This window comes from Pelodiscus sinensis, chromosome 5, assembly GCF_049634645.1.
Source record: "Pelodiscus sinensis isolate JC-2024 chromosome 5, ASM4963464v1, whole genome shotgun sequence".
Lineage (NCBI taxonomy): Eukaryota > Metazoa > Chordata > Testudines > Trionychidae > Pelodiscus > Pelodiscus sinensis.
The window spans coordinates 65,039,569-65,067,536 of NC_134715.1; the positions used below are offsets into that span (position 1 = coordinate 65,039,569).

At 40.9% G+C, this 27,968-nt stretch overlaps 1 protein-coding gene and 1 long non-coding RNA gene across 5 annotated transcripts in view; one reads left to right on the top strand and one right to left on the bottom strand.

The window, feature by feature from the left end:
* LOC112546253 (uncharacterized) overlaps positions 1-27,968 on the bottom strand; it is a 245,657-nt gene that overhangs the window by 168,827 nt on the left and 48,862 nt on the right. The gene's annotated exons all lie outside the window — the stretch shown is intronic.
* ANXA10 (annexin A10) overlaps positions 2,743-27,968 on the top strand; it is a 65,640-nt gene continuing 40,414 nt past the window's right edge. The window contains exons 1-2 of the mRNA XM_006111697.4: positions 2,743-2,807; positions 25,938-26,022. Of these exons, the coding sequence (XP_006111759.1) occupies positions 2,790-2,807; positions 25,938-26,022 (103 nt within the window). The 5' untranslated portion in view covers positions 2,743-2,789. The remainder of the gene's footprint in view (positions 2,808-25,937; positions 26,023-27,968) is intronic.

Consider the following 27,968-nt stretch of genomic DNA (forward strand, 5'->3'; position numbering starts at 1 on the left):
GATTCATCAGTGGCTATTGGTCAAGATGGCCAGGGATGCAAACCCATGCCCTGGGGTCCCTAGCCTCTCACTGACAGAAGTTGGGAAAAGACAATGAGGAATGGATCACTCTGTGATTGCCAGTTATGTTCATTCTCTCTGAAGCCCTTAGAGCTGGCCACTGTTGAAAGACAGAATACAGGGCTAGTTCTTATGACGCTATCCTACAGTGCTAAAAAGCCTTACCTATTTCATAGGCATACAGAAATATACAGATATTTTGGAGGGTTTTTGTTAGGATTGACATTCACAGCCACTCATATCCTACAAACCATCCCAAACCAGAGAAGTTCCCTAGTGGAAAATCCTTGAAAAATGAAAAGCATAGATCCCAAGTTTGTTTATAGACAATAGTAATGATACTACATCAGTAGAGCTCAAAACTCTTTTTTTTTTTTTTTAAAAGGGGGTCAAGTATCATTATCCTCATTTTACGTACAGGCACATTAAGGCATAGGAATGTCCAAGGTCACTCAGATCAGCAGTAGAGCCAGGATGACCACTGGGTGGTCTGAGTTCCAATCTATTGATCTATCCACCAGGCCATAATACACCTCCTAAATAAATTAATGAACCAGCTCTTTCAAAAGTGCATTATAAATAATACAAGTGGTTTTTTTTTAAAAAAAAAAAAACACACAATTAAGACTCTTAGTTCATTTCAGCTTGAAGTAATATACATCTCTTAATAAAATTAAGTCTCTTGGCAGGTTTTTAGATAGAACAGTGGAAACCAATGTTCCCTCTATTTTATCCATCCATGCGGAGAATAAATTTTGCCATGTGCACCAAAGCACATGCAGATGTGCACCACAAGTAGAATCACATGCTGCCAACTATGCCAGCTGTTGGTGCTGTGTTAAACAGCCAGGCAGCATTTGAATCTCCCCCGAGTGACCACCCAAGTACTCAGCAAGGAGGAAACATTGGTAGGCTATGTCTAGACTGCAGTGCTTTTCCAGAACACCAGGGTATACCAGAAAAGCAATGCCATGTCCAAGGAATGGGTCTGTTTTAAAAAAAAATAAAAGCAGACACTCTTCCATCATCCCTGTAAACCTCGTTCTACAAGGAAAAAGGGATGTGTCTAAAGAGCAGGTTTTTCCAAAATTTGACACCATGCAGATGTGCCAAAATTCAGAAAAGCCACTTTGACAGAAAAGCAGAAAAAGATATGCAACTTGCAGTTCGCAATTTGCGTATCTTTTTCCACCTTATCTTTGTAATCTAGACATAGCCGTAGTAACCCATAATAGCATCTTTTCTAATAAAACCCTAGGATGCACACTTAGTTCTCTCATCTGTATTTTAAACTTTTAAGTAGGAATGAAGGAAGATATTTCAGGAAATGTCACATTTCCTGACACCGTAAATAAATTATAATAATTTTATTAGCAAAGGGAATAAAGGTGGAGGTTGCTTTAAGTACGTGCTCAATAAGATCATGATCCAACTAGCACAGTATCTTGTCTTCCAACAGTAGCCAATGCTAGGTGCTTCAGAGGGATGAACAGAGCAGGTCAATTATTAAGTGATCCATTTCTGTCATCTACTCGCATCTTCTGTCAGTTGGAGGCTTAAGGATACCCAGAGCTGGGGGTTGTATCTATGACCATCTTCGCTAATAGCCAAGGTCATTCATGACTTTATAGATCTTTATCATAACCCTGTTGATTAGTTGCCTCTTTTTCAAGCTGAAAAAAAGTCTATTTCAATATCTCCTCACTTAGAAGCCATTCCATACCCTTAATCACTTTTGTTCCTCTTTCCTATATCTTTCCCAATATATCTTTTATTTAGCAGCCAAATTACACAGTATTCAAGATGTGGGAATTACATGGATTTATTCCATGACATTAGGATATTTTTTGTTTTATCTACCCCTTCCCTAACAACTATTATATATTGTACAGATATTTTTAGAGAATTCACCACAGTGACTTCAAGATCTGTTTCTTGAGTGATAACAGCTCACTTAGGTCACATCATTTCTATGTATAATTGGTATTATGGTTTTCTAATGTGCATTACTTTGCATTTACCAACATTGAATTTAATCTGCTGTTTTGTTGCCTAGTCACTCAATTCTGTGAGATTCCTTTGTAACTCTTTCCAGTTTGCTTTGGATTTAAACTAACCGGAGTAATTTTGTATAATATTTGTCATCTCACTGTTTAGCCCTTTTTCTAGAATATTAATCATTTTTATGACAACTGCTATGCCAATTTAAACCAAATGAGGATCTGACCCGGTAACTACACAAACATTAGGTAGAGTCAGTACAGCATCCATGTCATGCCAGCTGGAAATAGTCAATAAAATATATACTGGACTAAATGACTCAGCCATAGGAAAAAATGAGCTAGAGACATTTTAAGGCTGGAAGTCAATCATTAACGTAAGTATTTTCTGTAGCTTAATACTTCATTCCTTGATTGGCTAAATTCTGTTTCTTAAATCAACACATTAGCGCAATAAGATACTATTTGTTTTACGTAATAATCCTGCTTAGTCATATATGATTAATGGCTAAGTATACATAGTGAATCTGTAAAATCTGGGAATGTGCAGTACCAAGAGTTGCTCCTACTTCATTGTTACCTGGGAGTCAAATGTGATTGGTAGAAGAGTATCAGTTTGATTGGGTGGTTCCAGTCAGTCCTCTTCAAAGTAATAAGCATTACTTATAGCAATTTTAAGTATTGTGAATCCTACTTTGAGCTCTGCTGAACTTGAAGACTTACACCAAAATGTATTGTGGAGGTTATGTAAGTAGAATGATCAGTTCTGCCAAGTCTTTCAAACTTAACAGAATGTTAGTAGCGCAGATCTTCAGCTGGCGTGAATAAATGCATCTCTATTGTAGTCAATTTACTGCCATTTTATGCAGGTATAGATCTGGCCTGAGGTTTTTATGTGATATCTAAAATGTGGATATGTTGAATGAGAGAATGAAGAATGTTGTTTGTACAGTTCACATACATTAAAATGTTAGCTCTAAAACAAAAATGTGTCTTACCATTTACTTCTGAGATTTGAGTGTTCATGGATGATATTTAGATATAAAACAGAGATACATAATTTTGTACCATCACTAAACAATAAAGTTTTTCATTAATCCATTAAAAAAGGGCAAATTTAAGTATCCTCACAAAATAAGTACAACCTGAAAAACATTTTTAGTTTGGACTAATTTGTTAGCTTAAAATCTTAACACCCTTAAAAATGGAAGTTTTATTTACAGAATCAAAGAGAGCAGACTGTTGTACTGGTTTAGTAAAAGTTTGTAGTTCTGAAGTATGCCTCTCTCCTCTGAAGGAGTCAAAACGAATGCATAGAAATTTGGCATGACTTGGCCTAAAAATTATTTAAGACAGTCTTAAAATCTCATATTCTGCCTGCTTTTTATCACTATTTAATTCCTACATTGTCACACAGCTTATTAAAAATAAACAAAACTTTTCAATCATCTGATGGTATTGATAAATATTGCCTTTTTATTATGTTTCATACATAATACACTTCAGAACTTTTTTTAGAAGAACGACGTGTGTTTGTGTTACAAGTTACAATAAACATGTTTTATGGGTAAGTATTTATTTTTGTTGGGGATATTTTAAGTTATATTCAATTTGTTTATATTTTGAAAAAGGAAAAATATTCAGAAATTAAAACTGACTCTCAATTATGTGACCAATCATGGGAAATGGTGTTGATTAAATGTGCCAGATTAATAAAGTTGTACCATGGTACATGCGCTTAGTACTTTTTGAGAGCAAATTATAAAACTGCTTTATATATATGGAATGTGTGTAACTGTACTGGTTAAGGAATTTCATACCCTTTTAATGATTAATCCTAGGATAATAGTGTATTTTTCCAAAACACTCTGTATATGTGCAGGCATCCCCAACTGATTTACTAATCAGATACATAATTTAAAAATTGCTAATGCTTTCAGTATTGAAGGTTAATTATTCCAGTCTCACTGAAAAAACATTTCTTTCTAGAAAACTATATTGCATTTGTTTCTCTAGACAAATAACTATTCAGTATATGTTTCCATAATGTGTTTGTCTTTGATCTGTGATTTGGGATCTTCATTACATTACTAGACCTAAGACTCCACTTAAGAGCTGAAAGTTGTTTTCTTTCTTTCTACTGTGTTATGAATGTATTTCATTTTACTAGAGTGAAAGAGGAAGAAATAGGCAGTCTGACACAACTAGAAGACTGATTTTTATCTGGAGAAGTCACCAAGTTTAGTTTTTGTATTCTTCTGATTAATCAAGTCCAATTGTATTTGAGTAATTAATATATACTGATAGTATTGTCTGGTATTAATGTTAATATATTACATTACCACAGAAGAGAATTATTTCACTTTTTCATCACTAAAGACTGCTAAATCTAATATTAATCAGATTTAATGATATTGCAGCTAAGTGATCTCTTTATAACTTGAACACACAGTACCGTCAGGGGGGCTGAGAGAATTGCCAAGCCATGGGTAAGATTGGGGGAGAATAAAGGGAAAGCAGAGGAGGTTCATCTGAGTCACAGTACCTCTCCAGGCTAGTCCTAGCATGGTACCATTTATACACATCTTTTACAGAGGGCTAAAGGCACAATCTAGACCTAACTATTTCCTAGAGGAATCCCAATACAATATTAATTTAGAAACACAAGAAAAAGCAAAGTCATTGTTCATATCATTTTTAGAATTATTAATTTTCTAAAAATCATTTTTGCATATGGCTCTCTGAATGGTTACCTTGATTGGAATACATTAAGGCTTAAGAATGCAAACCAGAAAGTGCTCCCAACAACAATCCTGCCAAACAAAGAAACTGCATTTGACTTCATTATTGTGGTTGTGTACCAGAAATGGTTCCCCATAGTACGCAAACTGAAAAACTACCAGAAATTAGATAAGAAGGCAGCCATTGCCCTTCATAAAATACATGTATCAGGAAAAGTAGAGGACTGAAGCAGTTATATTGAAAAGCTTGTGTGCCATTATTGATAATAAAATCACAAATTAAAACTACTCTTAGCAATTTTCATATAACAAAGCTGTACCACAGAAGATCTCTTTGAGAAAGCATAACTAGTTCATAAGAGATTAGAATAAGTAGCTAGCTTTTAAAGCATGCATTTTCTGACAGAAGTTATTCACAGCTGAAAACATTCAATCCAATGAAATCTGACTTAGATTGTTTGTTATCAGCAGTATGACTTACTAAGCAAATATTATTAGAAGGTTGTTCATACTTCAGATTACTTTTGATATAATAAGACTGCATTGTATGGACTTTACACACCATAATTCAGTAAAAGCTGTGAAAACATAGCTACGGCCTCAGCTTCAGGCTTATAAGGAACTGCTTAAAGCTTTGGTTGAGGAAAGAAAAAGTTGTAACTTTTGTTACAGTGAAATCAACACATAAGCAGACCTCAATGTCCTGACCAGTATGTCAAAGTGGAAAAAAAAACCCCAACAACAACCTTTAACACTAGCATACAATGTGCTCTTTATTAAGCCATTGCAGTTGTATTTATCTTCACTGAACCTTATCTACTAGAACCACATTTCCAAAACTGGGCATCTAAAGTTTGGCCATAAAAATGCACTTGTATGGAGCCATAGGTACAAAAGCTACAATTCAGTAGTTGCAGATACATATTCTGATTCACATATGCAAATATGAAGGTTAGGTGTGCATTGGTATTTCTGAGGACTGAGGATTTGAAAAAATATCCCTTAATCCTACATATAATATTACAAATGTACTCAATGCTGAACAGTAGCAAAGCAGAAAAATAAACATAAAGCAGGGGTGCCCAATATACCTTGAATGTGAGATTTTTAAAAGTTTCCTGAAGATAATGGAGGAAACTTGAAGTAAACTCAGTAAAGAAGATATTCTCATGATGTACAGAAGAGGAAGCAAGAGCTGGTAAAGAAGCTGAGACAAGAGGCCAGATCATCAGCTGATGTAAATTGTTATAGCTCCATTAATGTTAATTGATACCAGTTGAGGTTCGGGCTCATGTTTTCTAATTACACTCTATAGATCACTATTCCTTAAGGCTAAATTATTATGTGTTTTTTTCTGAATGGATATAGTCATCATGAAATAGATCTGGTCCCAGATGATAATAAATAGTTTTACAATCCTGAATTCAGTTTATTTATATACTAGAGTCTGCTGGGGAAGTTGCAAGTGCATTTATATTTTTATATATTGAAGAAATCATGTAAACCAATTTATTTATTTTGTGGTCCTCCACAGATGAATATCGATACAAGCTATGTGGGGGGAGGAGTCTACTTAACATGAGGAATTTATAAACAGTGAAGATAAATTGCTCTTCCATAGTTTTCATGTGTAAACTACAGGTACAAGACCACTTAATGCCCATATATGTGCTTGCTATCTATGCATGAACCACAATTTATTATGACTATAAGTCTAAACTCATAGTCTGCATGAGTTTTATATCTGTGTTAACCTACCAAAATGAAACCTGCACAATACTCATACTATCATAACTATGTACTATGTAGAAAATGAATTAATTCAGTACAAAAGCTCTAATAATTAAAATGCACATCTAGAGCATTAGCAACTCCGGGTACAACAGCGCAAATGTCAACTTTGGTCCAGGACCTCCAAGGTATTTAGCATTCTCAACTACTCATCTCACAAAATTTGCCCAGCACTTGCTGAACTAGATTCCTAGTGCATACTATACTTCCCTTTCAACTCAGTACTCCTACTGAAGTCAACAGGAGTTTGGCTGCTATGTTGAATTTATTATTGGAGTCATAATACCAATCTCTTCTTTCCTTCCTCATCAATGCTTATAACAATCAATCTAGAAATGACTGGCTAACATTTTTTCTCCCTCAAAGCCTGATTCAAAGCCCACTGAAATCAACAGAAAGGCATTTTTTATGTTTTTTATGGTTCTGGCCATAATACCAGAAAAGTTAAATGATTCAAATATGCTTCTCTTCTTTTTAACATTCAGCAAGGAGTCTTGTCATTTGAAAAATGTTTTGTTTTGTTCCTGGGACTGAGTTGGATGATGGCTTATTTAGAAAAATTAAATGAAGTGAAAACACTCCTAAAATTGGCAATGGTATCACCTTTCTTGCAGAAAACTGCACTATTATTTTTACTGCAGCAGAGTTAATATCACCATGAAATATAATTTATGATCACAGCAAATGGCAATATATGTATCGTAAGTGTGAAACTCAGCCTCACAAGGTTGTTGTGAACATGAACTTCACTTAGATCTTGTAGTTTAGTCTCTTGTTCTGCCATTGCTCTGATTTTAGCAGTTTCATATTTCATCACCTCTGTCAAATATTTCTCATGAATACTGCTGCACATTTTTGTATGTGGGAAGCAGAAAAACATAGTCAATGTAGTGAGGTGAGATAATACTGCACTATACACTGGAGTTAAAATACTGTGATTGCATTATTAGTCTTTTGTCAGTAATTAAAGTCTGACTTTTTCACTCAGGAAAACTTCATATATGTGAGACTAAAAGCAGCCTTTATGGCTATGAAGAGTCACTAAGGGTCTGATTAACTTCTGCTGAGGTGAATAGGAATATGAATATTGACCTCAATGAAAATTGGACTGGACCCTAAAATGGGCAGACTGTAATGCAGCAATGGGCTACAAGATTATTCAATTTTTTAATAGATTTTTCCCTATTCTAAATGCCACAAATATGAATCCAAAACCAATTTCAGCAATCTAACTGAATTCATTGTAATTACAGGGAAAGTTTGGGTTTAAATGAAACTATTTTTCTATAGGTCAAAGAAATGTACTCAATCCAGAGATAAAAGGTTTCAATTTAGGTTTTTAAGGTTATGAATTATAAGATTACTGAGTTACAATAAAGGAACAAGTTTAATTGTCAAACTTTCACAAGTTTATTTTGAACATCTTTTTTTCTCTAAAATAAGGACAAGATGTTATTAATACAGCCTAGTTTTGTTCTCAATCCAGTGTTTTGACTATTGCTACTCTTTCCTGGCATTTTATAAGATTCCTTTTTTGTAATAGCTGGTGTCAATAATGCTTAGGGCAAATGGTCCTATCCCATTGTTTGTTTAGGGCTAGTATTTTCACTACTGGGTATATTAGTCATTCTTTATCTTTCTTCTATTTAGGATTGTTTTAATTTGGGGTCCAGAGAGTTTTCTCTTATTTTTCTTAGCTGATCATCTGCAGCTGATGACCTGTCTCAAAGCATTTTACACCACCTGTTTCCTATTTTGGGAAAGAAGCTGTAGTAACTGTATGTTCTTATTCGCTATGATTTATGATGTGCTCTGTGGTCCTGAAAAATATTTTAGGCTAATCTTCAGAAGCAGTTATTATAATGTGATTGCTGTCTCACAGCTGTTGGAATTTGATGATGTACCAGTGTTATGCTGTGTCTAATAACTCATTCTGTGTGATGGGGAGCTGATACTTGAATTATTCAGAACCTTGTTGGATATTTCATTCACTGGAGGATGCTTAAGGCTTATTTTGCCTGCATATTTGGAGACATTTCTTTCAGAGAAAATTCACTGCTATGGTTAGGGATTTTTTCAGGATGTGTTAGACAGTGCATTTTGAAAATTAAAGTAGGAATAGGACATAGGAGGGAACGAATAAACACTCCTGCTGTGGCCATTCTAAAGCCCAAGCAAATGGAGGAACAGAATCTTGTTCCTTTCCTTCTGCTTCTCCTAAACAACAAAGATCAAAAGACCCATATGATATACAAACAAAAGATAGGTGGACACAGACTCAAAACTAAGTATGCTGGTTGCAGACATAGCTGAAATCAGCCAGACTGGACAAAGGAAACAAAAACAGGACCCTGGCTTTCCACAATGCCTGATATCTTAAATTGGGGGGAAACACCCCTTTGGTCAACTGTCTGAGAATTAAGGGCTATAAAGTCCAAATATACACACTCATCAGTGGAGTTTTGGGTGCATAGGACCCTGGTAATGAGCAAGTGCTTAGACAATGTGGAGTCTGTCCATATTATGCTTGGCTGATGCAGCAACTCATGATGTCTGATTCTATTAAGTGGTCAAAGGACATCTACACAGAGCACATCATCAGACATCAGCAATATCAGGAAGGATTGACAAGAGCAGCATAAGAGACACAGCCAGGAAAGTAACTGGCCTCACAGCATCAGGACCTAGTTATTTTAACTGTATTTTCTAACACACAGCCTACCTTAAATTCTGACTTACTGAGGGACAATCTCCACTCATTGATATATTTGCTCTCCACTACCAACTCTCTGGCTGTGTCTATACTGGCGCGATCTTGCGCCAGAGCTATGCAAATGAGGCTCAGCGTGGAATATCACCGAGCCTCATTTGCATAACTAATGAGCTGCCACTTTGCGGAAGAGGCTCTTGCACAAGACGGAGCTGTCTACACTGCCCCTTCTTGAGCAAAGCTGTTATGCTGATTATTTTCAGGCATAACGGCTTTGTGCAAAGGGGTTTTTCTTGCGCAAGAAGGGGTAGTGTAGACAGCTCCGTCTTGCGCAAGAGCCTCTTCCGCAAAAATGGCGGTTCATTAGTTATGCAAATGAGGGCGATATTCCACGCTGAGCCTCATTTGCATAGCTCTGGCGCAAGATCGTGCCAGTATAGACACAGCCTCTGGGTATGTTGCTCCTGGAAACTTTTACACTGTACTTGATTGCTAATATTCAAGCAGTATTGTTAAACTTGCACACCTCAATCTCTCTTATTGCTGATTATGTACTACATGTATCCTTCAACCCTTGGGCTAAACTTTGATTAGTAGGTAATCCAAGCAAGGTGCCCATAAGTACAGAAACTCTCTCAACTTGCATACTATGCACATTTAACATTAACTTCAATACATATTTTACATTTATAACTGCATTTTGGTGTTGACCACTCTCAAAACAAAGGTGATTGTTCTGCTCCATTTGCCTTAGTTAGAGAATTACACACTGATCCAAATCTCCTCCTTAGGTCACACCAATCTGTTGTAATTGGATCAAATACTCAGTGACAACGCTTCTAAACCTTGTGGGTCTGGGTAGGGACTGATCACTGTTTCTTTCTATGCATTTCACAGGTATACCAGAGGGCTACGTCTATACTGTGCTTTCTTGCACAAGAAAATATGTAAATGAGGCGAAGCAGTGAATATCTCCATGCCTCATTTGCATACTTAATTAGCTGCCATTTTTGCGCAAGGAGCTTTTGTGCAAAAAGGATCCGTCTGCATTAAAAATAAGCGGCAGAATGGCTCTTGTTCAAGGGGTGGTTGCACAAAAAGGAGCCGTGTAGACAGCAAAAAATGGCAGCTCATTAAGTATGCAAATGAGGCACGGTGATATTTACTGCTTTGTCTCATTTTCATATTCTCTTGCGCAAGAGGGGCCAGTCTAGATGTAGCCCTGCTGTCTGACATCCTCCTTGGTCAGTGGAATTATGTAGTGCAACTATCTAGCCCCAACAACCAGTGCTCAGTCCTCAGGTTCTCCTACATTTTCCTGGTTCCATTCTTCATGGACAAAAAGGCTAGAAAGCAAGGGTATGTCTACACTACAGCACTAATTTGAACTAACTTAGTTCGAATTAGTTAATTCGAACTAAACTAATTCGAATTAGCGCATCTAGACTTAAAAACTAGTTCGAATTAGCGTTTTGCTAATTCGAACTAGCATGTCCACACTGAGTGGACCCTGAACCGGGGCTAAGGATGGCCGGAAGCAGTGCCGGCAGGGCATCAGATTAGGACTTAGAGTGTGGAGCTGCTGCCTCAGGCTAGCCGAGGGCTGCACTTAAAGGGACCCGACCCCCACCCCAGACAGACAGTTCTCAGGGGTGCCCTGCTTGCAAAGCAGTCCTGGCTTGGAGTGCCCTGAGTGCCCACACTTGGCACATCACAGCACTCGGCCATCAGACCGGCTGCACTTGCCGCAGGCTGCCATCCGGAGGGGGGGTCAATCGGGGGGCTGCAGGAGAGCTTCCACCCCGAGGAGCCTGCAGAGCCACCCCAGTCCTCCCCATTGGGGGCTCGTTCCCCATTCCTCCCTCACCTCCTTCCACTTACCCTTCCCTAGCCCCCCCTTCCTGATGTACAAAATAAAGGACACGTGTGGTCAAAAATAGAAACTCTCTTTATTGAACAAAACTCGGGGAGACCAGGAAAAGAAGGTGGGAGAGGGGAAGAGAGAGGGTGGGAGAGGGGAGGGCAACTAAAATGATCAGGGGTTGGGAACAGGTCCCATATGAAGAGAGGCTAAAGAGACTCGGACTTCTCAGCTTAGAAAAGAGGAGACTGAGGGGGGATATGATAGAGGTCTATAAAAGCATGAGTGGTGTGGAGAGAGTGCATAAAGAAAAGTTCTTCATTAGTTCCCATAATAGAAGGACTAAAGGACACCAAATGAAATGAATGGATAGCAGGCTTCAAACTAATAACAGAAAGTTCTTTTTCACAAAGCAAATAGTCAACCTGTGGAACTTCTTGCTGCAGGAGGCTCCTTGCTGCAGGGGGTAGGAATGGTGTCCCTGGCCTCTGTTTGTGGAAGGCTGGAGATGGATGGCATGAGACAAATGGCTTGGTCATTGTCTTCGGTCCATCCCCTCCAGGGTACCTAGTGTTGTCCGCTGTTGGCAGACAGGCTACTGGGCTAGATGGACCTTTGGTCTGACCCAGTACGGCCATTCTAAGATCAGGGCTCAGGGTCGGGGGTCTCAGTGGACCACCTTGATTTTCATGCACACCTGCTCCTGGGTAGCCAGGCTGGCAGCTATCCTGCCCTAGACGGCCACTTTCCTGTGCCTAGTGCGGAGGTCGTGGATGAGGCCACGATGTCTGCACTAGACCAGGTGGACCTGGGCAGGCTCCCGGGAGCTGCCAGCCTGGTCCCGGGAACAGGCAGAGGGCTGGGTGGCAGCAGGTGGCCGGCTCGAGCTGTGCCAGGTGCAGGGTCTGCTGGCTGGGTGCTGGCAGGCTTGCACCTGGCATGGGCACCGTAGCCAGCCCGTGCCCCTTTAAGGGCTCCGGGGCTGGGAGGGGGGCAGACGGTTTCCCTGGTAGTGCCCAGAGTGGCCACCAGGGAAAGCTGGGGAGGGCTAGCCTCCCACTAGTTCGAATTAAGTGACTACACAGCCCTTAATTCGAACTGCTTAATTCGAACTAGGCGTTAGTCCTCGTAGAATGAGGTTTACCTAGTTTGAATTAAGCGCTCCGCTAGTTCGAATTAAGTTCGAACTAGCGGTTTGTATGTGTAGTGCCTATCAAAGTTAATTCGAACTAACGTCTGTTAGTTCAAATTAACTTTGTAGTGTAGACATACCCCAAGGGACAAAGGCTTAGCAAAATAACTTAAGTCACTGTTGTTTACTCTTTAAAAAAAACCAAGAGTTTCAGATCAATGGAAAACAACAAATAGCCCTGAACAATTCCTTCCATTGAATGCAGCCTATAAATTCTGAGCTTTGGCCAATAACCTTAAGCCAGGCAGAGTCTCTCCTGCTTTCATTGTTCCCTTCAGATAGTGATAGAATAGCTTCCTGCTTAAAGAAGCAGTCTCCTAAAATAATGTCTTTCTTATTTAATCAGGTGGGCTATGTCTACACTGTTGGATTCTTGCGCAAGAACATCTTGTGCAAGGGTTCTTGTGCAAGAAGTCTTGCACAAGAAAACGTCCACACTGCCATGTGCGAGCTGTGCTTTTGCACAAGAGCACCCATGGCAGTGTGGATGCTCTCTTGCATAAGAAATCTCTGATGGCCATTTTAGCCATACGGCTTTCTTGCGCAAGAAATCCCTGCCGAGTGTCCACACTGCCCTCTTGTGCAAGAGCTCCGGTGCAAGAGGGCTTACATCTGTTAAAAAAGAGCGTAGCTCTTGTGCAAGAAGCCCTCTCTTACCACACCACACTGTAAATTTCCTTGCGAAAGAGCGGGCGGGCAATGTGGACACTCTGCAGATTCTTGCGCAAGTACAGCCATTCTTGCACAAGAAGCCGCGAGTGTAGACATAGCCGTGGTGTTTTCCTAACTATATGCCTAGTATGAGGACCTATAGGCTTTATGTCAGGTGATGTTTTCCTAACCACATTTTCAGTATGAGGACCTATTGGCTTAAACTTCTTCAGCTGAGCTTGGAGCTAACCAACACTTCCCTCAGGCTAGTTAATAAGCCAAGCTGCAGCATTTTCTCCTCATTGGCCAACCCTGCCAATTGGCTGCTAAGAGGCCTGTATGTAAGCTCAGCAGTGGCAACAAATTACTAGTATTATTGTTTAGGTTACAACGGGTATGTCTACACTACCCCGCTATTTCAAAATAGCGGGGTAATGTAGGCATACCGCAATTGCAAATGAAGCCCGGGATTTGAATTTCCCGGGCTTCATTTGCATAAGCGGGGCGCCGCCATTTTTAAATCCCCGCTGGTTCGAACCCTGTGCCGCGCGGCTACACGCGACACGAACTAGGTAGTTCGAACTAGGCTTCCTAATTTGAACTACCATTACTCCTCGTGGAATGAGGAGTAACGGTAGTTCGAACTAGGAAGCCTAGTTCGAACTACCTAGTTCGTGCCGCGTGTAGCCGCGCGGCACGGGGTTCGAACCAGCGGGGATTTAAAAATGGCGGCGCCCCGCTTATGCAAATGAAGCCCGGGAAATTCAAATCCCGGGCTTCATTTGCAATTGCGGTATGCCTACTTTACCCTCCTATTTCGAAATAGGAGGGTAGTGTAGACATACCCAACTATACCCTCTTCTGTAGCTGCCTTTTTCCTAGCCTTATGCTACAGTTACTTCTTCATTGAGCTTGTGCGGTTCTGGTCTATTTCAGCTTGTCTTCCTTATCTCATTCGTCTAGTAGAGAAAAACATTGATAGCTCTCACTGATATTCCTCTCCAATATGTCCCTCTGTCTAAAGTGAATATGCAATGGAAAAAAATAGACTGTCTGTGTCAAAATTAGCTTTCTAGCTTTTATTGTAACTGAGGGTTACAATGACACAATTGCATTCTTAAAACAAAATGGAATTAACTTAGCCATACTCCTAGGCTACATCTACACGGCAGGCTTCTTGCTCAAGAACTGTTTTGTACAAGAGTTCTTGTGCAAAAGTTCTTGCACAAGAGAGCATCCATACTGCCATGTGCTTTTGTGCAAGAGCTCCATGGCAGTGTGGATGCTCTCTTGCGCAAGAAAGCTCTGATGGCCATTTTAGCTATAGGGGTTTCTTGAGCAAGAAATCCGTGTTGCCTGTCCACACTACCTTCTTGCGCAAGAGCTCTTATGTAAAAAGGCTTATTCCTCGTGGGGAGAGGAATAACTCTTCGGCAAGAAGCCCTGTTTTCTGATGCTGTACTGTAAATTTACTTGCGCAAGAATGCGCGTGCGGTGTAGATGCTCTGCAAGTTTTTGCGCAAGAACACTTGTTCTTGCGCAAAAAGCCTGCAGTGTAGACATAGCCCTCATCTCTCTTTCAAATGACCTCTGCATAAGCATGTAAGGAATATGAAGTGAACAACAGGTGGAGATGTGCCCCTTATTTTTCTTCTGGGTGGCTTGCTTCTCTGTTTGGGAGTGGGCTGCACTTCCTCAAGAGCAAGGACTGCAATTGTGCCATAAGCAGAAGTGAAAGCTCCTTCAACATTCTTCCTTCTTTCCCCACCAAATGGACTTGCAAAGGGGGCAGGCCTGGCCTAGCACTAACATATAATGATTCATTCCTTTTTACAGACTTTTTACTCCAGTTCATTCTCATGCACCCTTCTGTCTCTAGAAAATGGTGCACCATGAAGCCACATGTCATAATACAGAGGGACAGATACTCAGCTGGTGCAAATCAACATAGTTCCATTGACTTATTAGGCAGTGTTTACTTCAGAGTTATTCATTTATTAGTTGAAGGTCTGGTACTTTGAAGTAACCAGTGGTCACCAAATGCTGTCACCTCTCTCCTTTGATTATCAGTGAATATTATACAACTTCATGGAATACTTGGGTATAGTATAAACAATCTGTAATTGTTCTTTATAGAAGATAAGGGGAAATAATTACCTAATTGGAGTCGGTCCTGAACTAGTCAAAAGTTCAAATGCAGTGATTGGCTCAAACCTATAGCTGCATTTTATGAAGATTTGGAAAAAAACAAATGCAATTAATTTAGTAAATTTTCTATCCCCAAAGACTTTCAAGCTAGTTGCATCAAATAATATAGTTTACAACAGGTGCTTCAGGATGGCATTCGAAAACAAAATAATGAAAGTAGTCCTGGAAGAAAATTGACATGCAAAGTTTCAAATTATATGTACTGAAGGTACAAATTATAAGTACTGATGATACAAATAAGAATACAAATTTATCTTCAGAGCACTAGCTGTGTCATATAAGCCAGCTACTGTATTAGTATTTTAAGATTACTTAGTATTTTAAGATTCCTTCATGGGGACCTTAATATTATGTGCAGCAACACAAAGTTCAGTGGATTATTTTATCTTGGCGGAATTCTGAGTCTGAAGAGAAAATGGCCAAAGCTAAATAAGAGCTAATGTTAGAGATTGTCCTAATCAATAAGTGGCCTCTAATACAAACATCTGTGTGAGGTAGACATCCATGTAAAAGCTAAGTATTGTGTGAGGTAATTTAATATTTTGGAAAGACCTGTTTGCGCAAGTTGTGCTGGAATTTTTATTCACAATGTTTTCTCTCATACTGTCTTTTAGCCGGTTTTGCCTTGACCTTGCACATGTAATTTTGTTCTATTTAAAATCATTGTCCCTTGGATTTTTATGGTAATGTAGTTTCCATGTGCATCAGCTTGGATTTCCCTTTCTAACAATGGGCCTAAGATTCTGAGGTTAGCAGTGCCTCTCAATAAGCCAATTGAGGACATTCAGCCTCTGCAAGGATCAGGCCCATTGTCAAAGATCCACAGCTGCTTTTCTGGACAAGATTGTATATTCTTTATGTACTCCCAATTTATGTGCTCATTATCACGCCTAAGCCATATGGTAGTAGGTTTTTCTTTCCTACAGAAGGTACTTTATTTAGCTTTGGGAGATTCATGAAAAAGCTACCAGAGGAGAAGCTGTTCTGGATTTGGTTTTAACAAATAGGGAGGAACTAGTTGAGAACTTGAAAGTGGAAGACAGTATGGGGACAGTGATCACGAAATAATAGAGTTCATGATCTTAAGGAAAGGTAGAAGGAAGACCAGAACAATTGAGGTAATGGATTTCAGGAAGGCAGATTTTGATAAGCTCAGAGAACTTGTAGGTAAGGTCCCATGGGAAGCAAGACTGAAGGGAAAAACAACTGAGGAGAGTTGGAAGTATTTCAAAGGGACGTTGTTAAGGGCCCAAAAGCAAACAATTCCGCTGTGTAGGAAAGATAGAAAATATGGCAAAAGACCAGCTTGGCTTAACAAGGAGATCTTGCATGATCTCAAAATAAAAAAGGAGTCATATAAAAAATGGAAACTAGGACAACTAACAAAGGATGAATATAGGCAAGCAACACGGGAATGCAGGGGCAAGATTAGAAAGGCAAAGGCACAAAATGAGATCAAACTAGCTACAGGCATAAAGGGAAACAAGAAGATCTTTTATAAATACATTAAAAGCAAGAGGAAGACCAAGGACAGGGTAGGCCCACTGCTTAGTGAGGAGGGAGAAGCAGTAACAGGGAACTTGGAAATGGCGGAGATGCTCAATGACTTCTTTGTTTCGGTCTTCACCGAGAAGTCTGGAGGTGTGCCTAACGTAGTGAATACAAGTAGAGAGAGGGTAAGTTTAGAAGATAGGATACACAAAGAACAAGTTAAAAATCACTTAGGAAAGTTAGATGTCAGCAAGTCACCAGGTCCTGATGAAATGCATCCCAGGATACTCAAGGAGCTGATAGAGGAGGTATCTGAGCCTTTAGCTATGATCTTTGAAAAATCATGGCAGACAGGGGAGATTCCAGAAGACTGGAAAAGGGCAAATATTGTGCCCATCTATAAAAAGGGGAATAAGAACAACCCAGGAAACTACAGACGGGTCAGTTTAACGTCTGTCCCAGGGAAGATAATGGAGCAGGTAATTAAGGAAATCATATGCAAACACTTGGAAGGTAATAAAGTGATAGGGAATAGCCAGCATGGGTTTGTGAAGAACAAGTCATGCCAAACGAATCTGATAGCTTTCTTTGATAAGATAACGAGCCTTGTGGATAAGGGAGAAGTGGTGGATGTCATATATCTAGACTTTAGTAAGGCATTTGATACGGTCTCGCATGATATTCTTATTGATAAACTAGGCAAATATAACTTAGAGAGGGCCACGATAAGGTGGGTGCATAATTGGCTGGATAACTGTAGTCAGAGAGTTGTTGTTAACGGTGCTAAATCCTGCTGGAAAGGGATAACAAGTGGAGTTCCTCAAGGGTCTGTTTTGGGACCCGTACTGTTCAATATCTTCATCAATGATGTAGATATTGGGATAGAGAGTACGCTTATTAAGTTTGCAGATGATACCAAACTGGGTGGGGTTGCAACTTCTTTGGAGGATAGGGACATAATTCAAAATGACCTTAGCAAGTTAGAGAAATGGTCAGAGGTAAACAGGATGAAGTTTAATAAAGAGAAATGCAAAGTGCTCCACTTAGGAAGGAACAATCAGTTCCATACATACAAGATGGGAAGCGACTGTCTAGGAAGGAGCATGGCGGAAAGGGATCTAGGGGTCATAGTGGACCACAAGTTGAATCTGAGTCAACAGTGTGATGCTGTTGCAAAAAAAGCAAATATGATTCTAGGTTGTATCAACAGGTGTGTTGTAAGCAAAACTCATGAAGTCATTCTGCCGCTCTACTCTGCACTAGTTAGGCCTCAGCTGGAGTACTGTGTCCAGTTCTGGGCACCACATTTCAAGAAAGATGTGGAGAAATTGGAAAGGGTACAGAGAAGAGCAACAAGAATGATTAAAGGTTTAGAGAACATGACCTATGAAGCCAGGCTTCATGGACTGGGCTTGTTTAGTTTGGAAAAAAGAAGATTAAGGGGGGACATGATAGCAGTTTTCAAATATCTAAAAGGGTGTCACAAGGAGGAAGGAGAAAATTTGTTCCTCTTGGTGTCTGAGGACAGGACAAGGAGTAATGGGCTTAAAGTGCAGCAGGGGAGGTTTAGATTGGACATTAGGAAAAAATTCCTTACTGTCAGGGTGGTCAAATATTGGAATAAATTGCCAAGGGAGGTGATGGAATCTCCCTCTCTGGAGATATTTAAGAACAGGTTAGATAGACATCTGTCAGGGATGGTGTAGACGGAGCTTGGTCCTGCCTTAAGGGCGGGGGGCTGGACTCGATGACCTCTCGAGGTCCCTTCCAGTCCTATTATTCTATGATTCTATGATTCTATGTACTTAGAAGCACAAATTGATGCTCACTACACCTCACTTCTTACTAACTGGTTATTTCTTTTGAAAAAAGTTCTCTGTAAAAACATTGTCTCCCATAGGATGGAAACCTACTATTAAATACCTTTAAAAGTAGACTGGACACAGTGCGAAAATAGATTGTAGGGAACAAGATCTTAATGGATGATTTAAGTATCCAGTAGCTCTTATGTATCTCTAATTACTATGATTCACATCATTATCATGTCTGCCACAGCTTTTGCTAGGCTCACCTGAAGCTCTGTGGCAGACATGAGGACATGGGTCTTAGCGAGCAGAGATGGATAAGAACTTGTCGACATCTAGACCATATTTCTGTCCACTAAGGAATTGTTCCTACAATATATTTTCTCACAGAATCCAATCTACTTTAAATGTCTCTAAATAATGAATTTACACCATTTGGGAGACTATTAGCCCCAAAAAGATGTGTGTCAGAAAGCGTTCCTTTTTCCTAATTTAATTTCATTACAACTAGCTATCATACTTTGCATTATGCCAAAGAATTACTCCTTATGTAATCACACCTTTTATATTTTTGGTAACAATTGTTTTACTTTGTATAGCTTGGCTTAGCAGTGACTAGATTTAAACCCCAATCCTACAGCTGGATTCACATGAGTAAACTATTGTGCACATGTGGAGCCCTAAGAAGGTTCCAAACAGGTACATGAATTCGTCATGAAAATTCAAAAGGAAAAACTATGTAGTACTTTAAAGATGAACAAGACGGTTTAATAGGCAATGAGCTTTTCTGGGCCAGACCCACTTCCTCAGATCATATTCTGGAAGACAATTGGCATGACCATATATACCAAAGGATTACAATGAAAAAAGTGAACACATTATTAAACTGACAAATCAGATTTAGTACAGAAGGTGGGGTGAAGGAGGGGGAGGGGAGAATAGCTATTTATGAGTCAATGAATGGCTAATCAAGGGTGGTAAGTGGGGAAGCTATCTTTGTAATGGTTAAGGTAATTAGCATCTTTGTTAGGGCCCATTTGTAAAGTGTCAAATTTAAGCATGAAAGAAAGTTCTGAAGTTTCCCTCTGTAATCTAGTCTTAAAGTCTCTTTGAAGTGAGATGCATGTAGTAAGGTTGTTAAGATTATGTCCAGGTAGGTTGAAATGAAAAGCAACTGGTTTTTCCTTGTGAAGATGTCTGATGTCTGATATGTGGGCATTAATTCTTTGGCAAAGTGTCTGAGAAGTTTGTCCAATATACATAGCAGAAGGACACTGTTGGAACATAATGGCATAAATTATATTTCTGAATGAACAGGAATATGTGTTCTTGACGATATAACTAATATGGTTAGGTCCAGTGATGGTGTCACCAGAGTAAATATGTGGACAAAGTTGGCAATGGGGTTTGTTGCAAGGGAAAGTTCCAGGGTTGGTATTAATGTGGTATGTCCTGTGGTTGTTGGTAAGAATCTTCCTGAGGTTAGGTGGTTGTCTATAGGAGACTATAGGTCTGTCCCCCAGAGCCTCTCGGAGTGTAGTATCCTGTTCCAATATAGGTTGTAGGTTATTGATAATGCATTGGATGGATTTAACTTGGGGACTGTAGGTGATGACAAGCTGTGTTCTATCGTTGGTTTTCTTGGGCCTATCTTGAAGTAGATGGTTTCTGGGTATTTCGTCTGGCTCTTTCAATTTGTTTTTTTTTATTTCCCCCCGTGGGTAATTGAGATTTACAAATGCTTAGTAAAGCTCTTGACGTTTCTGGTCTCTGTCAGTGGGATTAGAGCAGATGCGGTTGTACCTAAGGGCTTGACTATAGTCGATGGATCGTATGGTGTGTTCTGGATGGAAGCTGGAGGCATGTAGGTAAGTATAGCAGTCTGTGGGTTTTCTGTAGAGAGTGGTATTTAATTTTCCATTAGTGATTTGTACCTCTCTATTACTATTCATCATGAAAATTCAGTGAGAGCCTCAGGACCTTAGTTATTTTAATTTTCCCCCCTAAATCTTACTCTCTAATGCTTCCACGTACATGTGTGTGTGCGCTCGCATGTAGCAATGGAACATTATTAGCATAATCTGTGACATGCTATTTCAGTTCTGAATCACAACCTTTCAAGGGTAAATAGAAACAATCATTTTATATGCCAGGGTCATTATATAACTGGATATCTGTAGGATAATCTCTTAGGCTGTGTCCAGACTCAGGGGTTTTTTCGGGAAAAGTAGCCTTTTTCCGACAAAACTTCACCTGCGTCTAGACTGCAGCCGCGTTCTTTCGAAATTAAATCGAAAGAACGCGGCTTTTCTTTCAACAGTGGTAAACCTCATTTCACGAGGAAGAACGCCTTCTTTCGAAAGTGCTTCTTTCGAAAGAAGGCGTTCTTGAATGTAAATAGGGCTTCTTCGAAAGAGAGCATCCAGACTCACTGGGTGCTTTCTTTCGAAAAAGCGGCTTGCTCTTTCGAAAGTTCCGCGTGCAGTCTAGACGCTCTCTTTCGAAAGAGGCTCTTTCGAAAGTATCTTTCGAAAGAGCCTCTTTCGAAAGAGGCTTGCAGTCTAGACATAGCCCAAGGATATGTCTACACTACAAAGTTAATGCGAACTAACAGCTGTTAGTTCGAATTAACTTTAATAGAGTCTAGACATGCAAACCGCTATTTTGAATTTAATTTGAAATAGTGGAAGCGCTTAATTCGAACTTGGTAAACCTCATTCTATGAGGAATAACACCTAATTTGAAATAGCTAATTCAAAATAAGTGCTGTATAAACACTTATTTCAAATTAGGGGGCCTCCAGCCCTTCCCAGTTTCCCCTGATGGCCACTCTGGGCCAAACCAAGAAAACTCCTCTGCTCTCCCCCAGCCCCGGGGCCCTTAAAGGGGGTAGACTCAGCCAGATGGCACTTGCCAGAGCCAGCCCTGCCAGCAGTCTCTGCCTCTGACCCAGTGGCCCCAGAATGAGCCAGGCAGCCAGTGACAGCCAGCCGTCCCCCGCCCATTCCCCCAGCATCCAGGGGCCAGCCAGGGGCCATAGACAGCGTGCACTCTCCTGGACTAGTGTGGAGGTCATGGACCTCATTGAGGTTTGGGGGCAGGCCCCCAATGTCCATGATCTCCACACTAGGCAGAGGAATGCAGCCGTCTATGGCCGCATAGCGGCTATCATGGCTTGAAAGGGACACATGCGCACCCAGGAGCAGGTGCGCCTGAAAGTCAAAGAGCTGCAGCAGGCGTACGCCAGGGCCACCAGGGGTGGCCCCGCAGCAGGGGCTGCCACCTGCCCTTACCTCCCCGCCCTCAACCAACTCCTGGGGAGCAGGGCGGTCCATGCCAGCCTGAGAGGCAGAGAGCCAGGACCGGACGGCCCCGACCTGAGCGCACCAGAGGGGCCACCGCCAGCTGTTCCGGCACCGGAGTTGGCAGGGTCGTCCAGGGAGGCCATACCGGGTAAGTGCCAGAGCAGTCCCCTCCCCAGGGTGGAGGCAGGGAGGGAGACCAGGGACCGCGCTTGTCGGACATGCCTCCCAAGGATCACGCAGCCACCTGTACACATGCGAGCACATGCCATGCCACCCTTGGTGAGGTGGCTCCAGCTGTGTGAGACGCAGGGGCCGTGGCCCAATAGGTACATGCATGTGTGAAGACACCTGACACACTCCCAACCCCGGAGCAGGACCCAGCAGGACACTCTCCGTACACATGCCCCCTCCCTTCACATCTCCCCACCACCACAGCCACACTATACATGACACAGGGGCATGAATGCAGTCTTGGGGCAGCTCCCAGTCCCAGGGAGAGCCAGCATCCTGACCAGGGGCAGCCCATGAGTCTCGGCAAGGTAGACAGCTACCTAGGGCGCTGCTGGCCTGGGCGCCCGATGATGACGTCACGGCCACTGACAGCTGTGTAAGCAGGGACGCCGATTGCACCGCACCGCCTAGGGTGCCAGCTGCTGCAGCCAGCCTCGGGCCACTCCTGATCCTGACCATGGCCTCTGTGCATGCATAGCGGCTCTGACGGTGCAGGGCATGGTTGCCTTCATGGCGCGGGGGGGTGGGGCTGGGCATCATCCACTGTGTCCCCAGGGAGAACTGACCACTTCTCTTCTTTCTCTACAGATGCACCAGCTGCTCATGCAGGGTGCACCACCCCGCCCAGAACATGCTCCCACACCCGCGACCTGCTCTGGACCACCACCACGTGGCAGGAATACTAGGACCAGCACCTGGAGGCCCTGCGAGCCCTGCACTGCACCATCCAGGCCTGGATGCAGGAGGACCTGTAGCTCCGCCGGGAGCAGCCTGCGGAGGACCAAGCGAGGAACTGTTACCTGCAGGCCCTGCTGCAGAGCATGGTGCCCTGTGCCTGTCCTGCGCCTGATGCTCCCCCAACTACTGTCCCTCCTCCCACTCCTGCCCCCCCACCTCTTCCTCCTCAACCTCCACACCCTCCCCCTCAATGTCCACATCCCCCACCTCAACCTCTGCATCCTCTCCCTATCCCCCCGGGGATGCCGATGCCCCCTCCCTCGCCATGCTGGGAGGCATTGGCCTAGTGAAATCCCCACCCCTGATCCCTGAGCTTCCCCTTGCCCTTCTTCCCCTTGCTTCCCCCTTCCAGCTCCCTCCTCCCAGTTTTCCCCCTCCCCTTTTCCACCCTCTCTCCTGCCCTCTCCCGGCTCCTTTCCCTCATCTCCCCACAGTTTCATTCCCCCTCCCCAGTTGTGTTCAATAAAGAGAATTGTTATTTTTGAAAATATGTGTCTTTTATTTGACATCAGGAAGGGGGGGCTAGGGAAGGGTAAGTGGAAGGACGAGAGGGAGGAATGGGGCACAAGCCCCTGGTGGGGCAGACCGGGGAGACTGTTAGCGCTCCTCAGGGTGGAAGCTCTCCTGCAGGCGCCCCTAGATCCTGACAGCTCCTCAATGGTCCTCCCGGATGGCAGCCTGCAGACAGTGCAGCCAGGCTGCTGGCAACGAGACACAGCCGAGTCTGCAGGGGCAGGTCTGGTTCCATATTGCAGAGTGCCGTGGTGCCCCGAGTGAGGGCAAGCAGAGCACTCCGAGACACAAATGCTTTGCTGTCCCTCAGGGAGGTAGACCAGCAAGCAGAGAAACCTGAGAACTATCTGTTCAAGATGGGAGGGTCGGGTCCCTTTAAGCACAGACCTCGGTTAGCCTGAGGCAGCAGCCCCACACACTAAGTCCGACCCTGATGCCCTGCTGGCACTGGTTCCAACCAGCCTTGTCTTTGATTCAGGGTCCACTCAATGTGGATATACTATTTCGAATTAGAAAAATGCTATTTTGAATTAGTTTTTGTGTCTATATGCGTTATTTTGAATTAGCTTATTTCGAATTAACTAATTTGAATTAAGTTAATTCAAAATAACGCTGTAGTGTAGACATACCTTTATACTTTAAGTCTGCAGAATTGGGCAGAGAGAAATAATTTCAGCATAAAGTAGAAGCAACTGATTGACTAGATTTTTAAATTATTTTCTCTCACATCTGCCTACAATATTAATGGTGCCTATATACCAATACATCAAAGAATATCTAAGTTAAGATTTGTTTTTACTGGACACTATGAAAATACCTAGACAAATTAGATTTATATTGTTTCCATTGATCTTTCACATCCATGTGGAGATAACCATAAGCCACACCAGTTTTATGAAAACATCCTCTCTACCCAATCTTAAAAACAAATTCCATGTGCATGAAATTTGTTACTGATCTATTGTGAGTGCTAGATCCGACAGCTCTTTTAAATTTTATCAACTGGAATTAATTAGAATTTCCAATTCTGAAATTATTTTTTTCTGGTGTGTCTATACTTTGGGTGGCTTATTTAAGGAACAAGACATCTGCTTGATTTTAAGAAAATTAAACTAAAATATCATTTTTGTATTCAGTTTGACTGTTCAGTGCCAACTATTTCTGAAACAGTGGAACATGTATGTCTAATCTTTGTTCCACCATTTTACTGCTGGACAGAGAGTATTGGAACTGAATGTGAGTCATGTTTTTACTTTATCCTACTTCAGTGCAGCTTCAAAGATCTAGAACTCTGTACTAAACAGAGGAAGACCTTAATCTGAATTCTGCTTGGGGCACTCTTATTCCTTTATAACACTCACAACTATATCAAATGTCATTGTTTTATTTTATTTTTCCTCAACTTGAATTTTTTAAGAATAGCTAACTTAAAGCATTGCTTTCTGATTAGCCACCCTTCAAATAACATCCTAGCTTTAAAAAAATGCTAAAAGCATTTTCTTCATGTTTTTCAGGTGAGCCTGATATGTCAAACATGTCTAGGTCCACTGACAAGAGGGGAGGAGAAAGGGGGCAGCTGCCCTGGGGCCCAGCGATTCAAAGGTGCCCAGGGCTCCAGGCCACCATCACTGCTACTTCTTCACACAAGGGTCTTCACACAATGCACAGTCAACCTGTGGAACTCCTTGCAGGAGGATGTTATTGTGAAGGCAGAGTTTAACAGGGTTAAAAAATTAGCTAGATTAATTCATGGAGGATAGAAGGGTAGGAATGGTATCCCATTCAGAAGTTAGGAATGGGTGACAGGAGATGGCTCACTTGATGGTTACCTCTTCTGTTCATTCCCTCTGGGGCACCTGGCATTAGCCACTGTTGAAAGACAGGATACTGGGCTAGATGAACCTTTGGTCTGACCCAATATGGCCATTCTTATTTTCCTATGTACTGTGGCAGGAGCAGCAACAGGAGCCCCAGACTCTTTAAATTGCCACCAGAGCACCTCACCACATGCTACGTGTGGCTCTTAAGACTGGGAGGGATGCACTGCACTCTGTGGTGCCCAGGGCTTGCCTGGACCTGTCTCTTCCATCCTAGGCCAGCCTCCCCACCTTGTCCAAGGACCTATGCAGGCTGTCAGTGCTCCTGAACATGTTTGAATATACCTGTTCCCTTTTTCTCTTTTCACACCTACCTCTTGTGCATTTAAAGTAAACAAATATTGTTCTCTAATATCAGGTGTTATAATCACTGTAGAAGCTATTTACAATAATAGGTACCCAATTTTCAGTGGAAATGTGATAATCAAGTTGCTTATACCCCTTTAATCAGGTTGGAATGCAAGGATTAATATTGTTAATATTAATATTGTTTACTGGTCACTTGTGGAATATTTCCTAGTAACTCATAGAAACTAATGTATGTGTTTTGAGTGTAAATGGGTTTAAAAAAATGCAACTTTTACTCATTACATACATAGGCTCCAGAAAGCCAAGTGTTTGGCTTCAGTGTTTTACTTACTAAAGGAAGGATTGTTCATATGAGCAAGGATTCCAAAATCTGGGTTTATGTTCATAATTCTGATGATGTCTTGTATACAATTAATTATTCATTACAAATAACAGTATCTCTTTTCTCTCTTAGCAAATGCAAGGAACAATCTTCCCAGCTCCAAATTTCAACCCAGTTATGGATGCCCAGGTACTAGGGGGAGCCCTACAAGGAATAGGTGTGTATCCTGACTGATAATTCCAAGCCATCTCTTATTTCAACTCATCCTAACCCTGAGAAAAAGAACACTTGTAGAAACAGCCATTGAGCATAGAAAGAGGAAAAAGAGAAGCAATACTTGATTTTTAACTAAAAATCATAAATCACTGACATTAAAAGAAACTGTGCAATTACATTAACAAGAATTAGAGGATGTTCAGGGTAGACACAAGCCTAAGACAACTCATTCAAAGCTTTTAGTTTTTTGTTTGTTTGTTTGGGGTTTTTTTGGAGGTGAGTTTTTTGTTTTGTTTTGTTTTTTGTAATAAGTTTCCTTTTCTTATCTTTTGTTTTACTAGTACTCTTGAGGCAAAAGAACAGTATTTTAATTATTACATCTAAAATTAACTATTCTAAAAGGATATAGACTTTTAAAATATCAATCATTGCTAAAAAAAGATAGCTTACATTATTGATTCCTCTTGAGGAATGGCTAATCTATGAACTCTACACAAAAAACAGACAAAATGCTGTTTATTGAAGCATTTTTTCTCTTCTGATTTTGTTTTCCTGTTTTCATGTTGTTGGTATTGCAAGGGGTCATAATATTTGAATCTTTGACAGATACAGTTTCCTGATCAGGATTGCTGCCTGTAAGAAACCTAAAATTCATCCTATTTGGCTTTTTACAAGTTTGAAAACTAGGGCTGTCCAATGGTTTAAAAAAACTAATCATGATTAAAAACCATGATAAATTGCAATTTGAATCATACTGCTAAATAATAATAGTGTATAATTTATTTAAATATTTAGATGTTTTCAAATATATTGATTTCAAATACAATATAGAATATAAAGTATACCGTGCTTACTTTATATTATTTTTATGACAAATATTTGCACTGTAAAGAATAAACAAAAGAAATAGTATTTTCAGTTAATCTCATACATGTACTGTAATACAAACTCTTTATTGTGAAAGTGCAATTTACAAATGTAGATTTTTTTACAATTACGACACTAAAAAAATCCAATGTAAAACTTTAGAGCCTACAAATCCACTCAATCCTTCTTATTCAGCCAATCACCAAGGTCACTTCTACGCAGCAACATTATTTTGAAATAACTAGTCCACATCTACACAGTAGACAGTTATTTTGAAATAATGTCGAAATACTTTCAAGCTGGAGGAGTTCTTATTCCGAATCCTGTAACCCTCATTGTATGAGGAGTAAGGGAAGTTGGAGCAAGAGTACTTTATTTTGGAGTAAGTGCTGTATAGTCACTCCCAATTTTGAAATAAGCTATTTCAAAATAAAATACTCAACTGATGTAGCTCAGTTTGCATGCTTATTTCGAGTTAAGCCCGGTTGTGTAGACGCACCCTAAGACAAACAAGTTTGTTTATACTAATGGGAAAAAATGCTGACTGATTCTTACTTACAATGTCACCTGGAAGTGTGTTCATATGGCACTGTTGTAGCATGCATTGCAACATATTTACATGCCAGATACACTAAACATTAATATGTTAAGTAGGACATGCTTCCATGCTGATGACAAGTTCTGCTCAATAACAATCCAAAGCAATGCAGATTGACACATGTTCATTTTCCTCATCTGAGTCAGATGCTACCAACAACAGATTGATTTTCTTTATTGGTGGCTCAGGTTCTGTACATTCTGCATCAGAGTGTTGCTCTTTCAAGGCTTCTGACAGCATTTTCCACACTTTGTCCCTCCTCCATTTTGGAAGGCACTTCAGATTCTCAAACCAGGGATCGCGTGCTGTAGCTATTTTTAGAAATCTCACAGTGGTACCTTCTTTGCATTTTGTCAGATCTGCAGTGAAATTGTTCTTCAAACAACATATGTTGGATCATTATCCAAAACTGCTATAACACAAACTATATGACAGAATGTGGGCAAGGCCACAGAGCAGGAGACAAAATTTTCCCTCAAGGA